The 20,347-nt window shown below is 54.5% G+C and overlaps 1 protein-coding gene across 2 annotated transcripts in view; it reads right to left on the bottom strand.

Annotated features, from left to right (window-relative positions):
* LMX1B (LIM homeobox transcription factor 1 beta) overlaps positions 1-4,540 on the bottom strand; it is an 86,872-nt gene extending 82,332 nt beyond the window's left edge. For both annotated transcript variants that reach the window (XM_061433530.1, XM_061433531.1), the window contains exons 1-2: positions 4,333-4,540; positions 3,302-3,488 (exon numbers count right to left, since the gene is read on the bottom strand). In XM_061433530.1, coding sequence (XP_061289514.1) covers positions 3,302-3,488; positions 4,333-4,471 — 326 coding nt within the window. In that variant the 5' untranslated portion in view covers positions 4,472-4,540. The remainder of the gene's footprint in view (positions 1-3,301; positions 3,489-4,332) is intronic.
* Positions 4,541-20,347: the final 15,807 nt, after the last annotated feature.

Genomic DNA, 20,347 nt, shown 5'->3' with positions numbered 1-20,347 from the left:
TTCTATTTGGCTAAGCGGCAAAAGAGAAAAAAAAAAAAAAACAAAAACAAAACCGAGGAGGTTGGTAATGTCATTTTTTAAATGTGTTCTGGGGGTGGAGGAAGGAGAGGGTGTTTGTGTTTGGAGGTTGTGGGTCTTCCCGGTTTCTAACCCGATTTTCTACCCGAAACGGAGCTCGGGCTGCCGAGGGGCCAAAGTCTGGGGCACAGCTGAACGATCCGATGCTTTTTTTCTCCCCTGAAGGAGACACCCCTCCCACACACAAAAACACGAAACTGAGAAAAAGAAGACTTCGAGTGACGCGTGAAAACGCCCAAATGTCCGTGGCCCGCTCTCCACTTTGCAGGATCATGATGTGCGGGTGGATTTTTATCAAACGTTATTAAATGCGCCCGAACGTCAATTAATCACCCCCGTGGTGCGTAAAATAACGTTGTGCCTCTGAGTGTCCCGGATCTTTAAAATAAATCGGAAGGAGGAAGAGACGCTTAATAAAAATAGGAACCTCTTTCCAAGGATCGAGCCCTTTAGCTCCTCTCAAGGCGAAGAAACAGTTTTCAAAAGTTGTTTTTTTTTTTTTGGGGGGGGGTGTGGGGGGGGGGGGTGGTGTGTGTTAATTTCCCTATACCACTGACGCAGACTCTACAAAATCGAGAAGGCACATTTCTGCGCCCACTTGCCTGCATTCTCGTCTGAAAAGCATTTCGGCACAGATGCAATAAATATGCATCTGCAATCCTCAAAGAAAAAAATAAATCTTGAAATACATTTTTATTGTGCAAAGAACATCGCTTCTCAGTGAGCCCCTGCTTGCCTCTCTGCCCTTGCTCTCCCAGAGAAAAGCTGATGCGAGATCCACCGGAGGATTTGTCCCCAGAATTGTCTTGATAACAACCCCTACTTCTGCCCCCTCCTCCACCGGCCAGCCTAGTGCAGATACCTGCTTGGCATTATTGGAAGAAAGAGGCGACAGGAGAGGGAGGAGGACACCATGAGAGGCATGAATAATGCCCGCCTGCTGCCCACAGGACCTAGACTCTGCGCTGGAGATTCACCCGGACCCAAAATTCACTTGCAAACACACCCCTGCTGCACTGAGGGAGAAAGCTCTTAGGTACCTTTTTTTCTATTTTAAACAAATATACTTTCAGCAAAGCAATAGTTGTCTAATGCTTAATTGTTTTGTAAAATCAGGGAGTTGGCCTTTCAGCTTTAAAAGATCATCCAGCTCAAATTGTGTGACTTTATAATTCCCTGCTCTGAAGAACCAGGGGAGCACCCTCTCCTTGTTTTAAAGAAAATTGCTATGAATGACTGGAGTGTGGGGAGGAGAGGATGGGCAGATGGGTACAAGTGGCTGGAAAGAGTCTTTACAAAACATAAAAAAAAAAAAAAAAATTTTTTTTTTTTTTTCCAAAAACTTGCACAAATGATTTGGAGGCTCATTTCCAGTTTTCTGGGCCTCCGGCCCCCATGTGTTGAGTTGTCCAGGCTGAGCTGCCCTGGGCAGTGGCACCACCAGAGCTGAGCTTGGGCAGGCAGAGCCAGAGGAGGGGTGCAGGACAGCAGGATATGTGGACTGGAGGCTGGTGAGCCCCGCTGAGGGGCCAGTCCCTGGGGCCAGCCCAAAGCCTCTGACTGCACCTAGCTCCAACTACTTTCCTCCTTTTCTTTATACTGCTCTATGCCTGCCTGTGGCTGAGCTGACTGGTGGCCTCACCTTCTTCTGGAACTAGAACCATATCAGTCCGGGGCACAGCACAAACCCCATGAATGGTAGTGTGCCTAACCCGGGATGCTCCAGAGACAGGGGCAGTCTTTGGGGACCACAGAAGAGCCGGCTCAGGACAGGGCCCCAGTTCCTGCCTGCAGATCCCCCCGGCTGGCAGGAAGAACGAGGCACAGAAAGCAGCTCCTGCTGGGCCCCTGGACCAGGGGAGCACAGAGTAGGTGCTAGTGGAGGGCTCAGCTGGGGTCTTTTGAAGTAGAACCCGATGCCCTCTCCAGGGCTCTGGCCTGCAGCTCCCCCTATTTCCAGGTCTCAGTCAAGCTGCTCCCCTTCCCATCAGGGCGTGGATTTCGGGACAGTCTCTGAGCAGAGCAGGTAGGCTGCCCTTGCTATCGATACCAAGCACTGGCCGCCCTGTCTTTTCTCAGAAGCTTGGGCACACACAGCCCCTTCTGAGTGCCACACCACCTGAGCAGCCTACCCCACAGCCCTATCAGAAATGGTTTTCTGGGCGTCACTGCAAAGTTCTCACAGGCACCCAGTAGTCGCTGCCCTGGGCATCCCCACACCTCTCTTCCTGCTGTTGCTCCCCTCCGCCTCCCTCTTAATCACACCACCAGGCAAAAAACCCAGAGGGTCAAAAGAAACAAAACAAAAACCTGGATCTACTTTTATCTACCCCACGCCCCCTGCCAGACAAATCCATAGTCTCAGCTAAAAACAAAAGCCAAGCAGGTAGGGCTCAGCTCACTCTCTGGCCCCAACCCTGAGAGGCTTGGGCTGCAGGAGGCCAAAGCAGGCCAGCCCTCCCCAACATACACACATTGCAAGAAAGAGGGCCTGCTGGGGAAGGCTGACTTGGTCAGCTCCTCACCCCATGGGGAGCCCAGATTGTGGTTTGCCACCTCTTAAGGTCCTCTTCCTAGACAGCGTCGCCAGCCAACAATAATTATGTGTGCAGGATTCCCGCATGGAACGGTCTGGGGAGGGTGCACACCCTTTTCTCTCCATCGGGGACTGAAACGGCAGCAGGGAGCCTGGCAGAAAGGGGGCATGCCTGAGGGCTCCCGCGCTTTAGCACCCTGGCACTCCACCCCCTTGCTTTAGCAATCCCCAATCGACACAAACCCTGCCTTGGGGCTGGGGAAGCACACCGCTCGGGCCCGGCTCCCTACAGCACTGCTTTCGTTTGAAAAGCAATTCTCGGTCCCCAGTGCAGGCCTCCGTGAAGCTAGGCCCTGGTCCCACGACCGCAGCATCGTATCCCCCGCTCCGCTCAGGGCCCTTGTCCCACGCACTCCAACGGGAGCAGCCCAGCGCAGGTTTCCCGAACAAAAAAGATGGCAACTAGGGGCTGCCGGAGGGTCCCGGCCACCCCACCGGGGTTAGCCGGGCCGGGATGGTTCTGCCCTGGAGGGAGACGCGCAACCCGCGGAGTTCTCTCTGGAGTTGACGAGCCCAGCTGCGCGCGGGGCCGGCTGCAGGGCGTACGCGGGCCACGGCCTGGCAGAGGGGCGGCCGGGCTCGAGTGCCGGGCGGCGGCGGGGAAGGAGGAGGACGCGAGGCGCTTACTGTTGGTAGTCTTGTTTGCAGTACAGTTTCCGATCCCGGAAGTAGCAGCTGGTGGTGAGGGCTTGCTGACACGCCGCGCACTGCAAACATTCCTCGTGCCAGGACGACTCGTTGACTCGCATCAGGAAGCGGTCGGAGATGGGCCGCTGGCAGCCCTCGCACACGGCGGGATGCGGGCAGTCGGAGCCTGCAGCGCACAGGGCGAGAGCCGGGCCGTCAGCGCCGACCAGCCCGGCCCAGCGTCCCGATTGCGCTGTGCCCGCGGCCCCCGGCCCCAAAGGCGAGGGCAGCCCGGGAGCGCCGCCCGCATGCTTGCGCCTCCCCGGCCGCCGCGCCAGGGGCCGGGCAGACTCAGTGAGTTCATCCCGGTCGGCGGACTCCGGCGCCGAGAGGCCGCGCGGGCCTGGAGCCTCGGCTCGGCGCTGAGCGCTCCCCTTCTCCGGAGATCCAGCGCTCGGTGGTAATACAAGAGAGGAGGAACGAGCACGGCGCGGGGCAGCCGGCCGGCACCGAGACAGGCGAGGTGAGGGCTTAGGCGCACGCCCAATGGTGGCGTTCGCTGTCTTCTCTCCCACATCTCCCCCCAAATCTGTAATGTAGGTGACCCGGGGAACATTTCTCTCTTAGACACGGCCCTTCCCCAAGTGACCGGCACCACTCCCAAGCTTGCCAAGGTGACTTCTTGTCTTCTCCATCATCCCTGCCACCGCCTCCTACCTCTCGCCTCCCGAGTGGCAGCTCTAGAACTGCGGCCCAGTGAGGATGGGAGGTGGCGGCTAGAGCTGTGCCTGTCCTCGCTCCTCCTAGGGGGTGTCCCTGCGTACCTCTGTCCCCTCAGGATGCCTGTCTAGGCGTGCCTCTCGTCCCTCTGGTGATCACTCCAGGAGTCTTCTCTGTGTCCCCGACACCCCCACGTTCTGCAACACCATTGCCTTTATCCGTTGGCCTGGACCCCCCGTGTCCACCTCCAGGGGCCGAGGCCCCTGTCCCCTGCCAGTAGACTACTCGGGGCGTCCCGACCTCGCACTCACCCAGCAGCACCCCCAGAGTGGCGGGCCCGGGGCGCAGGGCGTGCTCCTCCATCTTGATGCCGTCCAACATCTTCGAGCAGTCCGTCTGCCCACGGGGGAAGCACCTCTCCAGCGACTCGGGACCTGTTGCTATATCCATGGGACGCGGGGCGCGCTGCGGGCCCCGCCGGCCAGGGTGTTTGCCTCCCCGCCTGCCGGCCCGCTCGCCTCCCGCCGCCGCCGGGGAGCCGGGGAGCCGGGGAGGCCCGGCCCCCGCGGGGTTGGAGCTGCGGCTGGGGCCGCCGGCTGCCCCCGGCGAGTGCGGAGCGGCCACTCGCTGGCCCCGGGCCCCGGCGTCGTGCGGGCGGGCCGGGGCGGCTGCAGCCCGCGCCGCGCTCTCTCCCGGGGCACTCGTGGGCACGCGCGCCGGCTCCTCTGTCAGTCACCTGCCTGTCAGCCCGGCAGCCGGGCTGCAGCGGCGGCGAGCGGCGGCGGCGGACGGAGCCGCGCGGGGAGGAGGAGACGGCGGCGGCGGTGCTGGTGGTGGTGGTGGTGGTGGCTGCGGCGGCGGCGGCGGCGGCGGGCGGGCGGGGGAGGGGGTGGGGGTGCAGGGGCGGCCCCGCAGGCTGAGGGGGGGCGCGCGGGCGGCGCAGCGGGGTCCCGGGCGGGGCGCAGCGGGCCGCGGGCTTCCAGGCGCGCTCCCCGCGCTACCCCAGTGCCATGGTGCGCCCGAGGAGCCGCTCGGTTTAGAGCTGTGGGGCTGGCGGCGGAGGGATACCCCGGCCGGGAGCCGCCTCACCGCTCCTCAAACTTCCTGACATTTGAACTCATTGGTGCGCCTCGTATCCCTGCGCCGGGATGAGCCGGCGACTCCACGTCAAATAGTGCCGTCGCTGCCCACCCCCCCACCTCTCCAACCCTCCCGACCCCCGGCGGGAGGGCTCCCCGCGGCCCCCCGGCTTGAGCTCCCTGCGCTGCGCTGGGCCCCCGAGTGCGGACCCGGGCGCCCCCGGCCAGGCCGAGCGCCCCGCGGGTCCCTCGCAGAAGTTTGGGTCGCCTTCGAAACAAATCCTTCTGCCCCACCCCCTTGAAAAATTGATTTGGGAGTTGGGGAATGAAAGCTTTTCTTTCTTTTTTTTTTCTTCCCTCTTTTTGCCTTCTTTATTATTAATATTTTGTAAAGCTTCAGTGCTAAGAGGAGTGGCCCTGAGAGAGGACAGACTCTTCACGGACGGCGGGGAGAGCAGCGGCTCCACCAGGAGACGGCGCCGACCCGCAGTGGCCGCCCGAGGGAGACCCCGACCGTCGGCCGAGGTAGGTCGCACCGGGCTGAGTTGGCGTCCCCCCGCACCCGCCCCCCCCCCCCAGCCACCCCCGGTGCCGGCGCCTTCCCGGATCTGGTGTGTTCCGTGGAGAGGGCTGGCTGCGGGGATCGAAGCTCGGGGACCGGCGGGCAAGAGGGAAGGGCTGCTGGCCCAGGACTTGCCAAAGCCCTGACCCGGGGTGGGGGGAGTGGGATTTGGCTCCAGATTTGGGGGTGGGGGTCCGGGAAAGCTTCAGAAGTGGCAGAGAGTGGGTGGACGGGTGAGCGAAGATCTGAGAAGGGCCCCCGGGATGAAGAATGGGAACACGGGCGGGCCAGAAAGGTGAGGCCGGGCTGCAGGCGACATAGAGTTTAGAAGATGGTTAGGAGTGAGAAAGCGATAGTGCCTAGGGGTGGGGACAATTCCTGGCCTCGCAGGATTGACAATGAGTGGCAGGGGTAGAAGGTGGTGGCACCAGGGTCGCGGAGGACGTGAGTTGGAGAGCGCGAAGGAAACCGGATTGATCGCTGGAATATAAGCTACCTTGGGTGGCTGAGGGACCCTGCTGGGGGTCAGTAGGCCATACCCGGCAGGGACAGGGCCCTGGCCAGTCTGGGCAGAGTGGGCCTCGGCACCGGGAAAGGAGAGGCCGCCGAGAATGAGCGGCCGACTCGGGCGCCCGCCTGGCCTGGCTCCCACGGGTCTGGCACCCGCACTCCGCACGCAGGCCGCTGCGTCCGGCTACGGCGTACCGCTCCCGGGCCGGCTGTGTCTTCGGCTCCCGGGGTCCCCACGGAGGCACGGCTCGCCCGGGAGCAGGGGGGCCGACGCGGCCCGGGGGCAGGCGCAGGTTGACCCTGCGCGCCGCTGGGGGCAGCCTGGGCCCCTCCCGGAGCGGAGCAGCGGCGCGGAGCTGGGCGGGGGCGGAGGGCAAGGGAGGCGGGTCCCCTGACCCCGCTGGAGGCGAGAGGGCGGATCGGATTTGAAGCCTGCGGGAGGCTTGGTAAGAAGTGGCCCCCTGTGCCGCGGGGCCCCGCGGAGGAGCCCGGCTTTGTGGAGGATTAGAAAGCTCCCTCCCTATCCCAATACCTGCGTGTATGTCGGTGGGTATCTGCGTGTGTGTGTGTGTGTCTGTGCGTTTCGATGCTCCCGTCTCTGAGGTTCTGCCATGCTTGTGCACCCGTGTCTCTGTGCACATACGATTTCTCTGCGTCCCTACAAATGTCTGGGCTCCGAGTATGTGATTCTGAATCCGTGTCTGATATCCCCGCATCCGTGTGTGTTTGGATATGAGTCTGCTGGGCCTTCTGTGTCTCCATATAGTTAGCGTTTTTGTAGGTCTTTGTGTGTGCCCCTGCGCCTGTCACGCTATGCGGGTCCCAAGGTCTTTGTATGACTCTCACCCTCCGTATTGTGTATGGGATCCTTTTCTGTTGGTGTCTTGGTGTCACCTTTGTGTGTCTGTGTGTACCTCCGAGTTTCCGAACGATTCATTGTGCTCGCGAGTCTCCGAGTTGTGTATGTCTTTGTGTCTCCGTGTTTTTCTTGATTTCTTGGCGTCTTTGTATGTCTGTATCCAGGACAGCGGATAAGTGGGTGTGGAGTTTCTCCCACAAGCCCTTGGTGCCCTGTCCTTGGGCAACCTGGAAACCCCAGGCCTTGAGCTCCCGAAGCCGGGCCTGGGCCTGGGCCTGGACCGTCCTTGCAGGATGACTGGGACTGGGGGCGAGGCAGCGGCGGGTGAAGCCGGGTGGACTAGGCTCGGGCGCGCAGAGCCCTGGGCGCAGAGCCGGGCTCAGGGCTGGCGGACCGATCGGGCACATTCTGCCCTCTGCTGGCAGCGCTGCATTCTTGCACCCTCTGTCGGGGGACTGCTTGTAGGAGAGAGGGTCCTTGTTCCAGGCTCAGACCCTCTCCTCCTTCAGAGCGCACTTAGGAATTCTCTTCCATCACTTAGGAATCCTCTTCCATCACAGGTCCTGCAGGCCCACCCCAGACTCCAAATTCCGGGAACAGCAGGTCATCCCCTTCTTCCTGTTTCCCACTCCCGCCTTCCCTGTGCCGAGCCTCTTCTCCACATCTCTCTTATCCCCTTTGTCGGAATGGAGACCTCTGAGCTTCTGGGACTCTATGGCTGCTGTACAGAGTTGAGTCGGAACTGTGCCCAGGGTTGCATTCCCGGGGCGGCTCAAAGGCCGCATCTCCAAGCAGAAGGGTGAGCCGGCGACCCACCTTCAGGTACATGGCTCACCTGGCCCCCGGGCCGCACAGAATCTTGGCCCATCACCCTGTGCTCCTGCCGGCTTCGCAGCCCACACCACCAGGGCCAAGGTGGGTGCCCAGAGCTGTCGGCAGCCGCTGAGATTCAGGCTTGGACCCAGGCCGCAGTCTGCTGTCTCTGATCTGGGAGCGGGGTTGCTTAGGCCACAAACCTGGTTTCCCATCTCCTTCTCCTCCTCCTCCCGGTTTGCTGCGCATTAATTCCCCACCCCACCCCACCGTCTGGATCAACCCGTGGATCCTGTCCTTGCCTTTTGTCTCTGCTCCCCCTCTCCCCTAGCTGAGTCGGCGGCGTCCCGGCTCCTTCGCGCTGAGCGCAGAGGCCCCAGGTCTCTTTCAAGCCCAGTTGTGGCTCCTGCGTCTCCCGACGGGCTTCCCCTGCTGAAAACTTGGCGGACTGTACTGTAGAAATGGGGCCTCGGCCCGAAGTTGGATACTGCCGGTAGCTGGCGAGTGCTGTCTTGCTCGGACCGGCCGGCCGACAGAAGCCGCCAATTCCTCCCCAGGGCGACCCCGGGCCCTCTGGCGATCCGGGATTCTCTTGGGCTTGGACTAAGGTGTCAGAAACAGCTTCGGGTTTTCTCCACCTAAGGGAAGACCCAGTCGACGGTGCGGAATCGCTTGGGAAGAAGCAAGAACTGAGATGGAAGCTGTAGGGCGGGAGTCTTAGCTCCCCAATTCTATGGACACCTCATTTCCCCTGAGCCTTTCTCTCTACCTCCTTGCTCCTTTCCTTAGGGCTTAGTGCTCCCGCCGCCTGCCTGCGCGCTACCAGCGGCCCACAAGCAGGGTCCTAGGACCCCTACCCTCTGGGCAGTGGAGCCCTGTCTGTTCTCCCCCAGCCGTGCTTCTGACCAGAGCCAGCCGTGAGTCCCCTCCCAGTTTACAGCCCCAGCTGGAAGCCAGAATCCTGGGCAGGAGTGGAGGACAGGGCACGGCCCAGCCTGGTGCTGCACAGCTTGGAGGCGCGGGCGCCGGGCTGTGCGGATCTGAGATTCCACCCTGCCAGCCAGGGGTAGAGTCAGGGCTGCCAGAGCACGCAGACCCCATCCTGCCTTGCTTGCTGGCCACTGGCCCCTGAGATCCTCAGATGTGTGCATGTAGGAATGTGGGGGGAGCCAGCCTGGACCAGAGCTGAGGCCCCCAGCCAAGACCTAGGCTGGGGGCTGCTCCTCCCAGGACCTAGCCTGGGCTCTGAAGACCTGGGTGCTCAGGAAGTGAAGCAGGCAGGCACTGAAGGGGTTGAGTGTACCGGCCTCTGGAGCCAGATGTGATCACCCTTGACTCCTTGGATCACCGGCTGTACTTGACCCCCAGGACACAGGGGTCAAAGGCTCAGGTCTCTTCTCAGCTAGCAGAGAGATGCATGTGTGTGATAAGTAATCTGGTCACCTTCCCGCAGCCCAGGGAAGAGGGTCTGTGGTCTTCCCATGTCTGCAGAGAGCTCAGAGACCCTGAGTCCCGTGGAGGTGCCCAGAGGGATGACTGGGGAGGGGGGTGCGGTTTCCAAGTGTGTGGGGGGTCCCTCTGACTCAGGACTCGGAGCAGGCCTCACTCTCCCATCTGGGGTTTTCTAGACTGAGGCGGCAGGGGACAAGACTTTAGTTAGAACTTGCTGGTGAGGCACAGTGTGTGTGGCTCCGAGGCTGTGTGCGGGTGTGTATCCGTGTGCAATGTGGGGTCTATCCAGCCCCAGCACCATCCTCAACCAGCTGGTGGGGGGGTCTCTGGCCACGGACTCATGACTTTTCAGCACAAGGTCTGGGTTACTAGTCATGAGATTTCTCCTTGGTGGGTCAGGATATCCTGACTCAGGATTGCAGATCGAAAGGCTGCTTTGAGCCCTCAGGGCTGGAGAGGGACAGTGCCCCAGTCAGGTGGCCCAGGGCTGAGATCTCTCACTGGCCAAGCAGTGGGTTAGAACTGGGGTGAAGAGCAGGTCTCAGGAAGTCCCCCCAGATCTGGTTTAGGACCTCCAGAAGGCCCTCCCCTCACTCTGTACTGCAACTTCCTCATCTGTAAAGTGGGCGTAATAGCCTGAATTCCCGCAGGGCCGTTGGGAGAATGGACTACAAGTGCTCACCACAGTGCCTGGCACATAGTGCGTCTCCACTCAGATATCTGGAGGAAAGAGAGTCCCCAGGACTTAGGGGAGACTGCAGCTGCCTCCTTCCTGCCCAAACGCATGCTGAGCTCAACAATCTATCTTCCTTTAGGGCAGGTGAAACTCAGGTCCAGGCAGCTGTGGGCCGGGTCCAGGAGACCCCCTGCCCCCCGCCCAGGCAGTGCCCAGACAGCCCAGCACAGTCTCAGCCTTCACTCCTTGCTTTGGCTGTGGAGCCCAGGCTGAGGGGTTTTTCAGACAGCAACAAAATTAGGGGCTTCAGCCCAATGCATCGAAGCTGTCCGTGTGGGACTCCCAAGGTGCCATTTATATTTATTTCCTAAAAGGCACTTTCCTCAAGAATCTTTGCATTTCTTGCCAAATGGACAGGCTGGGGTATTTCAGCGGCTCCTATAGAACCGGGGCTTCCCTGATGGAGGACCTGAGCCAGAACAAAGAAAAGGCCCAGGACCATATTTCGAGCCATAAAACCCCCATTAGGACACTTACGAATAACTCGCAGAAAGACATTTTATATGAATTGGACCCAAATTCACAAAAGCAAGAAAGTTCATTGGTCTCCACCCCGAGGGTCCGTGACTGGGGAAGGGGGGCTGGGTGTGATGCAGGGGCCAGCGCCCAGCCTATTTGATCTTTATCTTAAATCCACTTCAAAAGCGGGGGATCGGCAGAGCTGGAGGTTTGCCTCTTCCTGTAATTATTTGGTGTCTAGTAAAGTTTTTATGAGTGTCTGTGCAAATAAATGCATTTGATGTGCATTTGTTTTGGCTAGTGCCATTTTATATAGGAGGCGTGTGCGTCTTCTGTTGGCCCTCAGAAAAGAACGAGAGTGAAAATAAAAATAAAACCAAGATATCCGGCCCAGGCAGAGGGGCGGAGCCGAGGCCGTCCCCCTGCAGACCACCACCCTCTGCTGAGGGCTCATAGGAACCGGGGATGCCACCAAATAAGTTTTGTGGCATTTGGGTTTGCTGCATGGAGTTGCCCTGGGTTAGGAGGCGGGTTGGGTGAAGCACAGATTTTAGGAAGGCTTTTTTTGGAAACAGAACTCTGCCTGCCTTTTGATTACTGTCCTTTGGATATTCTTGGTGAAGAAAAATGAATAAAAAATAAGGGTGAGTTTTGCACGTGTCATGTTATCATCCAAGTGGCAGGGTAGACCTACTTCTCTGGAATTTGAGCTCAGCGGAATCTGGTGGAGAGGCAGGTCGAATGGGCATGTGGCTCTCCAGCCTTCTCAGCACAAGGTGACCAGGGTGACGCAGAATGGGCATTCCTCCTGTGTGGCCCGGGGAAGCAGGGGAGCTCCCTAAAGGCCAGGAGACAGGTCAGGGGGTCAGGGGCTAGGAGCATCTGTGTCCCTGTCTCAGGTGTCCACCTGGTGCCTGAGAGGCCTGCAGGTGTGCTCAGGTTCGGTTCATGCTGGCTGTCTCTCCTCCCAGCCCTGTCGTCTTGATTTATTTGTTCTCAAACTATTTTAGCATTTTTATTGAAGTATGATATGGCTCAGGGGTGAAGAATCTGCCAGCCAAGCAGGAGATTTGGGTTTGATCTGTGGGTCAGGAAGATCCACTGGAGAAGGAAGTGACAAACCCACTCCAGTACTCTTGCCTGGGAAATCCCATGGATAGAGGAGCCTGGTGGGCTACAGTCCATGGGGTCTCAAGAGTCAGACACAACTTAGTGACTAAACAACAACAACAAAAACATGCAGAGAAGTGCACAATGCATAAAATTATGAAGGGGACACACTTATGCCCCCAAGACCCTAATCAAGAGAGGAAATGTTCTGGCTATGCAGAATGTCTCCACAGCCCTACTCCCAGGCACTGCCCACCCCCTTCATGAAGGAAACTGCTATCTGGTTTCTATCACCATACATGAGTTTTGTCTGGTTTTGAATTTTATATGTGCAGAGTCATAGAGTATGTACATCTTAACCATATTTTAATCATGGGGTTTTGCATGAAAATAGGGATTTTTCTCCTGAAAATCCAGAGGTCTGCTTATCTTGGATCCTTATTCCAGTGGGGTGTTGATAATCTGGAGCTGAATTGTGCCCTCCCCCAGCCCCTAATTAACCCCTACACACCCATCCCCTTCAGTTTGTCAGGGAGTGTATGAATTGGTGACTCCTGCTATAAAACCTGTGGCTTCTCCCCTGCTCTTCAGCCCCTTCCCCCAAAGGAATTACTGTATGTACACTGGGGAAGTGGATTCAGAGTCTTATCCTAGTCCCTCCATCCATATCCAATATCCTCTGAGGTAGAAATCATGAGACCTTTTAACAGGTGAGGAAATCAGCACCTCAGAGAGGTGAGGTCACTTGCCCGGGGTCACACAGCATTCTAAGTGTCAGATCTTGGATTCAAACCTGGATTGGCCAGACCCCAAACCTCAGGCTCTTGTCGCCTCCCCACATGGCTCCCCTGGGCATCCCGGCCCAGGCGTGAACAATCCCCCTCTGCCTCCTTCCAGCAGGGAGGAAGCTGGACTTTTTCCAAAGGAAACGCTGGGAAACACAAAACCCAAAACAGAAAACAGGGCAGGGATGGTTCCCAGGCCCCAGCAGCCTAACCTCGAGGGATGCAAGTCTAGTCTGGGAAGGGCTGGTCTGGACGGGTGCAGCCTCCCAGATGCAGCCAGGGAGGGCGGCATTGTGCCAGTCACTGAGTATCCAGCACACGCCAGGCGCTTCCTGTATGTTGTTCCCGAAGATTCACAAGGTGCCTATGAGGTATGTGATGTTATTTAGCCCCACTTTACAGATGAGAAAACTGAGGTTCAGCGAGGTCACATTTCTTGCCTTGAACTACGAATGTGTGAGTGGTATGCCTTTGTGCCACACTGGCTCAACCCTCTTATCTGGTCCCCCTCCAATCTCCTGTTACGATGGAGGTGCACCCAGGTACGTCCTCTTGGGTGCACAAAGGTTTCTGGAGTTTGCCTGACTTAGTCTGAGGCTTAGTTTCAGGAGCAATGTGATACTTCATTGGACCTCGGTTTCTTCATCTAGGAAATGGGGATAGTATTACTATTCATTACTATTTGGAGGTTCAACAAGACCTATGGGCTTTTGAGTCTGGAAGAATTGGAGGTGGCCTGTTGGAGGCGGGGGCAAGGGTGTCACTGGATATGCAAAGGTCCTGAGGTGGGAAAGAACTCGATCCATTGGACGCCCGAATGGCTGGGTCAGAAGAAGGCCATGGCTGCAGGTGTGGACAGGAGTCTGACCGCAGGACATCCTAGGTCACGACGAGGAGTGTGGACTTGAACCCAAGGGCAGCAGGGAGCCATGGGAGGGCTTGAACAACATCATGCCACAGTCAAGTTTGTTTTTTAGGAAGATCTTTCTGGCTGTGATGAAGGGTGAGACCATAGGCGAGAGGCCAAGTGACGAGGCCTTTGGGTTTCAATATCCCTTTTGTATGGAATGAGGTTGGGCGGTCCGCAGAGCAGACCTTATCCTCTAATTTCCCATAGAGGTTGTGTTTCCAGATTCAGGGTTTCATGTTACACAGAGTTATTCTTTCTGGAATGTGTCCCCCGAGCAACCCCGCTGGACCCTCTGTGGAAGGAGGGGCTCTTCTGAATGCAAAATGCACTTTTATGCAAAAAAGTAGAGCATTGCAGTGCTGGGCCTTGGCGGTGTCTGTCCCTGAAACCATCCAGCAACCAACAGATGAAACAGTGTTTTAGGAGTTGGGACAGGCTGCAAACACCAATAATAACAGTAATAGTAATGATGATAGCAACTAACCTGTATTGATGACCATTCCAGGCTTTTGTGAAGTCTCTAACATCTGTGATCTTGTGCGTGCCTGCGTGCATGCTAAATCGCTTCAGTCATATCTGACTCTTTACAACCCTATGGACTGTAGCTCACCAGGCTCCTCTGTCCATGGGATGCTCCAGGCAAGAATACTGAAATGGGTTGCCATGCCCTCCTTCAGGGGATCTTCCCGACCCAGGGATCAAACCCACGTCTCCTATGTCTCCTGCATTGCCAGGCAGGTTCTTTACCACTAGTGCCACCTGGGAAGGCCCTGTGATCTCATGACATCCTAAAATAAGCCTGTGAGGTAGCGGCACTGATACCCATTATACAGATGAGGAAAGCGAGGCCCAGAGTAGGGAAATGCCTGCTCGTGGTTACTGAGTGGTAGAACCAGGGCAGTAGCCACTGCCCTTACACTGCCACTTGTGGGTGCTGGGCCGCCCCAGAAGGGTGGCAAGCTGGTGTGTTGTTGAACTCTGTGGCATCCAGACAGCCCTGCAGCTGTTCCCAGTGCACAGAAAAGCCAGAGAATTGCAACCTGGCACCCTGGCCTCCACCTTCACTTCAGCCCACATAATCTGCCCGGCAGTTATTCTCCCTGGAAGAGCTTGGCAATTCAGGCTTTCCAAACCTAGGAAAAGCCTCCAAGTCTACAATCCTCCCAATGGGCTCTAAGGCTTCTTGGCCTGTGTCCACCCCCTGGCCTCAGCCCTACCTCCTTCCCCTCCACTCTGCATTACTCTCTAAAACTGTTGGCCTTATTTCAGCTTCTCAGACAGCTCTACTCTCTCCTGCCTGCAGGCTCTGAACAGGCTGTTCCCTTTGCCTGGCAGGCTTTCTCCATTCCGTTTTCCTAGCTTACTCCTATTCATCCTTTTGGACTCAGTGTAAATGTCACCACCTCCCAGAAGCCTTCCTTCACTTCTTGGACTAGCTTAGGTCTTCCTCTTATGTGTTTTCAGCAATGTGTATTTCTTCATCATGGGGCGATGGGTTATCTGTCTTCCCCACTCTTCAACAGTCCCGCGGTCTCAGGAAGGAGAGATGGGGAGGACTTCCTTGGTGGATGGGGGTGGAAGGGGATCTGTAAGATGGGGAGGGGACAAGGGCTCTTGAAATATAACATGGGCCATATTGTGCTTGCTCAGTGGTTGAAGATACATGTCTCCCACATAGACCAGCTGAGGACTCAAGGCAAGAAATCACTTCTCATGGCATGAGATGAGGCTGATTGCACTGAATAATTGCCCCAGTTTGTCCCTTTTCACTGCCCTTCCCTCTGCCAGGGAGCCCTAAGGATGTGGGAGAAGAAAACCTGGACTCACAGCCCAGGCTGGAAAACATGCGAATGGAGACCTGGGCTTGCTAAATTCTAGGGGACGGTGGAATGGTCTGGGGAAACTGCAGCAGCAGAGTTGGGGGTGGGGAGGAGCCTAAAGGCCTAAGGATGGGGGTGAAAGATGGTGAGATAAGGAGAGGCTGTTCTTTGTTTATAGAATTCTTTTTTTCTTTTTTAAATTAAAAAGTATTTTTAAGATTGAGGTATAGTTGATATGGGGCTTCCCTCATAGCTCAGTTGGTAAAGAGTCCACCTGTGATGCAGGAGACCCTGATTCGATTCCTGGGTTGAGGAGATCCACTGGAGAAGGGATAGTCTACCCGCTCCAGTATTCTTGGGCTTCCCTTGTGGCTCAGCTGGTAAAGAACCCACCTGCAATGTGGGAGACCTGGGTTCTATTCCTGGGTCGGGAAGATCCCCTGGAGAAAGGAAAGGCTACCCACTCCAGTATTCTGGCCTGGAGAATTCCATGGACTAAGTCCATGGGATCGCAAAGAGTTGGACATGACTGAGCTACTTGAACTTCACTATAGTTGATTCCCTGGTAGCTCGGACGGTAAAGCGTCTGCCCGCAATGCGGGAGACCCGGGTTCGATCCCTGGGTCGGGAAGATCCCCTGGAGAGGGAAATGGCAACCCACTCCAGTACTCTTGCCTAGAAAATTCCATGGATGGAGGAGCCTGGTGGGCTACAGTCTGTGGGGTCTCAAAGAGTTGGACACGACTGAGCCACTTCACTTCACTTCACTTCATAGTTGATATGGCTTCCTAGGTGGCGCTAGTGGTAAAGAACCCGCCTGCCACTGCAGGAAACATAAGAGACGAGTTTGATCCTTGGACGGGGAAGATTACCTGAAGGAGGGCTTGGCCACCCACTCCAGTATTCTTGCCTGGAGAATCCCATGGACAGAGGAGCCCGACGGGCCACAGTCCATGGGGTCCCAAAGACTCGGACACGACCGAAGCACCTTAGCACACATAGTTGATATACCTGGGGACTCTTTTATTTTTATTTTTCCAAGTGGGGTTTGTTTAATGAGATCTTTTGGTTACATAGGTTAGATATTGGTTTTGTTTTTGTTCTCTGGCCGAATAGCATGCAGGATCTTCATTCCACAACCTGAGATCGAATCCATCACCCCTGCAGTGGAAGCATGGAGTCCTAACCACTGAACTGTCAGGGAATGTCCCTACCTAAGGCTTCTTGATGGCAACCACAGAGGCAACTCCTAGGGGTGTGGTGGTGCCTCACACAGTGCAAGGGGACGAGAAGAGATAGCCAGGAGCCTGGTCCCTTCATAAGCACCCCGCGCATGGTGATGACCATCGGATTTCACCCGTGGGGCCTCAGGCCTTTGTCTGCCACTGCTGAGCAGAGGCCAGATTCCCATGGAAGGAGCTCATTGTGGGGGCAATTGGAGGGTGACAGCCCAGAGGGGACCCCCCAAAAGGAAAACTGTATTTTCAGGGTGTTAGGGCACAATAGCAATTTAAAAAATCTGTTTCCAACCATTTCTTTCAGAAACTCATTTCTTTTTAATAAAGGAACATTAAGAAGCATAACACAAACACAAGCATTTTAGACAATAAATGTTTTCTGTGTTTAGGAAGCTCCCCACGAGGGAGACAGAGGCTTTGTGGGAGTTTTGGGGCCCTGAGCTCCAGGTTCTAGTCTATATGGGAGCCCAGAACAGTCCTGGCTGCCCAAGGAGAGCCAGGATGAGGGAACGGCAGTGACGGGAGATGGTTCCACTGTGTCCTGAACACGTGAGGAGGAAGGGTGAGCACCCTTGTTGTGGTCCAGTTGCTCATTCATGTCCGACTCTTTGCAGCCCCATGGACTGCAGCACACCAGGCTTTCCTGTCCTTCACTATCTCCCTGAGTTTGCTTAGATTTATGTTCATTGAGTCGGTGATGCTATGTAACCGTCTCATCCTCTGTCATCCCCTTCTCCTCCTGCCTTCAATCTTTCCCAGCATCAGGGTCTTTTCTAATGAGTCAGCCCTTTGCCTCAGATGGCCAAAGTATTGGAACTTCAGCTTTAGCATCAGTCCTTCCAATGAATATTCAGGGTTGATTTCCTTTAGGAGTGACTCTCAGTCACTCGCAGTCCAAGGGACTGTCAAGGATCTTCTCCAATACCACATTCGAAAGCATCAGTTCTTCAGTGCTCAACTTCCTTTAAGGTCCAACTCTCACATCCATACATGACTACTGGAAAAGTCATAGGCTTCACTATATGGACTTTTGTTGACAAAGTAATGTCTCTGCTTTTTAAAATGCTGTCTATGTTTGTCATAGATTTTCTTCCAAGGAGCAAGCATCTTTTAATTTCATGGCTGCAGTCACTGTCTGCAGTGATTTTGGAGCCCAAGAAAATAAAATTCATCACTGCTTCCACTTCTTCCACATTTGCCTAATGAGAAGATTACCCTCCAATGTTTTTGGCCAATTTAAGTATAGGAGCTCAAGACAATGAAACTTTCAAATGGCTACTTAAAATATTAATATTACGAGTCGGGTATTATCTGTAAAATTGTAATCAAAAATTTTATTATAATTTTGGATGTTTATAGCAGTAACCTAGTAAATGGGTTAAGAAGCGATAGTAAATATAAATATTGCTTTTTCTTACAGTTTGTGACATAGTGTAATTTTAGCCTCTTCACTTGACTTTCTTCCTTTTTTAAATTATTTTTTAATTGTGTGAAAATTTACCATTTAACTATTTTTGTGTACAATGGCCTTAAGTATATTCACATTGGTTGTGGAGCCATCACCCTTTTCCAGAACTCTTGTCATTGCAGAACTGAAACTCTGTCCACATCAAACAATAATTTCTTCTTCTCTCCTTCTCTGACTCCCTTGGCAACCACCATTCAACATTCTGTCTTTTATGAATTTGACTCCTCTAGGTATCTCATTCGGAGAAGGCAATGGCACCCCACTCCAGTACTTTTGCCTGGAAAATCCCATGGACGGAGGAGCCTGGTAGGCTGCAGTCCATGGGGTCGCTAAGAGTCGGACATGACTGAGTGACTTCACTTTCACTTTTTCACTTTCATGCATTGGAGAAGGAAATGGCAACCCACTCCAGTGTTCTTGCCTGGAGAATCCCAGGGACAGGGGAGCCTGGTGGGCTGCCGTCTATGGGGTCGCGCAGAGTCGGACACGACTGAAGTGACTTAGCAGCAGTAGCAGCAGTAGGTATCTCATTAGGTGGAATCATACATATTTGTCCATTTACGAATGGCTTATTCCACTTAACATAATGCCCTTGAGGCTCATCTGTGTTATAGCATGTGTCAGAAATCCCTTCCTAAGACTGAATGATATTCCATTGTGCATATATACGCCACATTTTGTTTATCCATTTCTCATTTGTCTTGAGTTGCTTCCACCTCTTTGCTAAGGTGAATAATGTGGCTATGAACATGAGTATACAAATATCTCTTCAAATTCCCACTTTCAATTCTTTTGAGTATAGACCCAGAATTGGAACTGCTGTATCATATGGTGATTCTATTATTATTATTTTTAGGAACCGCCATCCTGGTTTCCACAGTGGCTGCACTGTTTGGCATTCCCACCAGCAGTGCACCAGGGTTCCAATTTCTCCATGTCGTCCGTTTTTGATAGTAGTATCCTAATGGATGTGAGGTGGTATCATGGTACTTTTGATTTACGTGTCCCTAATAAATAGCGCGACTGAACAGTGATAACAACGAATAGCCATGCTAAGCGTTTTTTCATGAGCTCATTGGTCATTTGTATATCTGCTTTGGAGAAATGTCTATCAAGTCTTTTCCTCATGTTTGGTAGGGATCTTGGTTGTTGCGGAGTTGTTGTGCAGTTGCTCAGTTGTGTCTGAGTTTTTGTGACCCCACGGACTGCAGCACACCAGGCTCTTCTGTCCTCCACTATATCCTTGAGCTTGCTGTCTGTTGAGTCAATGATGCCGTCCAACCATCTCATCCTCTGTCTCCTCCTTCTCCTCCTAATACATTCTGGATATTAACCCCTTATCAAATATATGATTTGCAAATATTTCTCACATCCAGTGGGTTGCATTTTTACTCTGTTGATTCAAGTCCTTCCATACACAGAAATTTTCAATTTTGAGGTTCAGTTTACCTATTTTTGCTTTTGTTGCCTGTGCTACACCTGCATTTTTGAGTCTGTGACCTTTGTCATTACAAAGCCACCTTTCAAAATGTCCAGCATCACTTTCCAGAGCACCTCTCTTTACTTCTCTAAGTTGCTTGACAGACAAATTCATGCTTGGTGTAGTAACTATGCCAGCCACAAATACTGATTGGCCACATATTATGGCACTAGGTTATACTTACTCTCCTTGTAGGTGCAAGTTCATAATCTGCAGAGCTGCTATATTGCATCGTAAAGTGAATTGTAAAAGGCTTGTTTGCAACAGTATCCAACCCCTATGTATGCCAGGCCACACTCCCGGGAGAAATTCTAAAGCTACACGAAATTACTTTATCTCCTTTAACCCATTTGTCAGCTTACTGCAATTAACATCCAAAATGAGCACCCAGTGAGGTCATTTCAGGCCAGTGTGTCTTCCCCAAACAACACACTGTTGGTCAAACGAAATACTTGAGAGAATGACCCATAACACACCATGCTTTGGAAAGAGGCAAATATAAGGAATTGGGTGGGGGGAAAGCCTTACTTTATATTCTACCTATAAAATAATTAATATAAAATACTGACAATAATAGTAGCAGCAGAAATAACCACCATTTGTTACTCCAGCCTGGCACTGAGTTCATTGCTTCACACACATTCTCACGTGGAATCCACCCACCAGCCTTACGAGGAAGGAGCTCATATTGTTCCCCATCTACAGATGGAGAAATTGAGGCTCAGGCAGGTGAAGACACATGCTGGGAGAGCTGGGATTTGAACCTTTGTCTTTCAGAACCTGAGCTCTTAAAAACTACATGATTCTGCTTTTATCTATCCCGTGCCAGGCTGTGAGTGCCCAGCACTGTAGGTGACCCAGAGGGGAGCCCGTTCAGAGTTGGCTGCTGGGCTGGGACCCACACTTGGCTTGGTTCCTTCTGCCTGCTGGTTGGTGGTCTGCCCCCAGGGTGCAGGCTGATACGGGAAGGGGGGATCACAGGAGGTTCTTCCTCACTTCTGCTCAGGCAGGTTAGAACCAACTCACCATCAGACACTTGGAAGAT

This window comes from Bos javanicus, chromosome 11 (genome assembly GCF_032452875.1).
Source record: "Bos javanicus breed banteng chromosome 11, ARS-OSU_banteng_1.0, whole genome shotgun sequence".
Taxonomy (NCBI): Eukaryota; Metazoa; Chordata; class Mammalia; order Artiodactyla; family Bovidae; genus Bos; species Bos javanicus.
The sequence above is the reverse complement of the archived record's forward strand: the minus strand, read 5'-3'. Positions and strand labels throughout refer to the sequence as shown.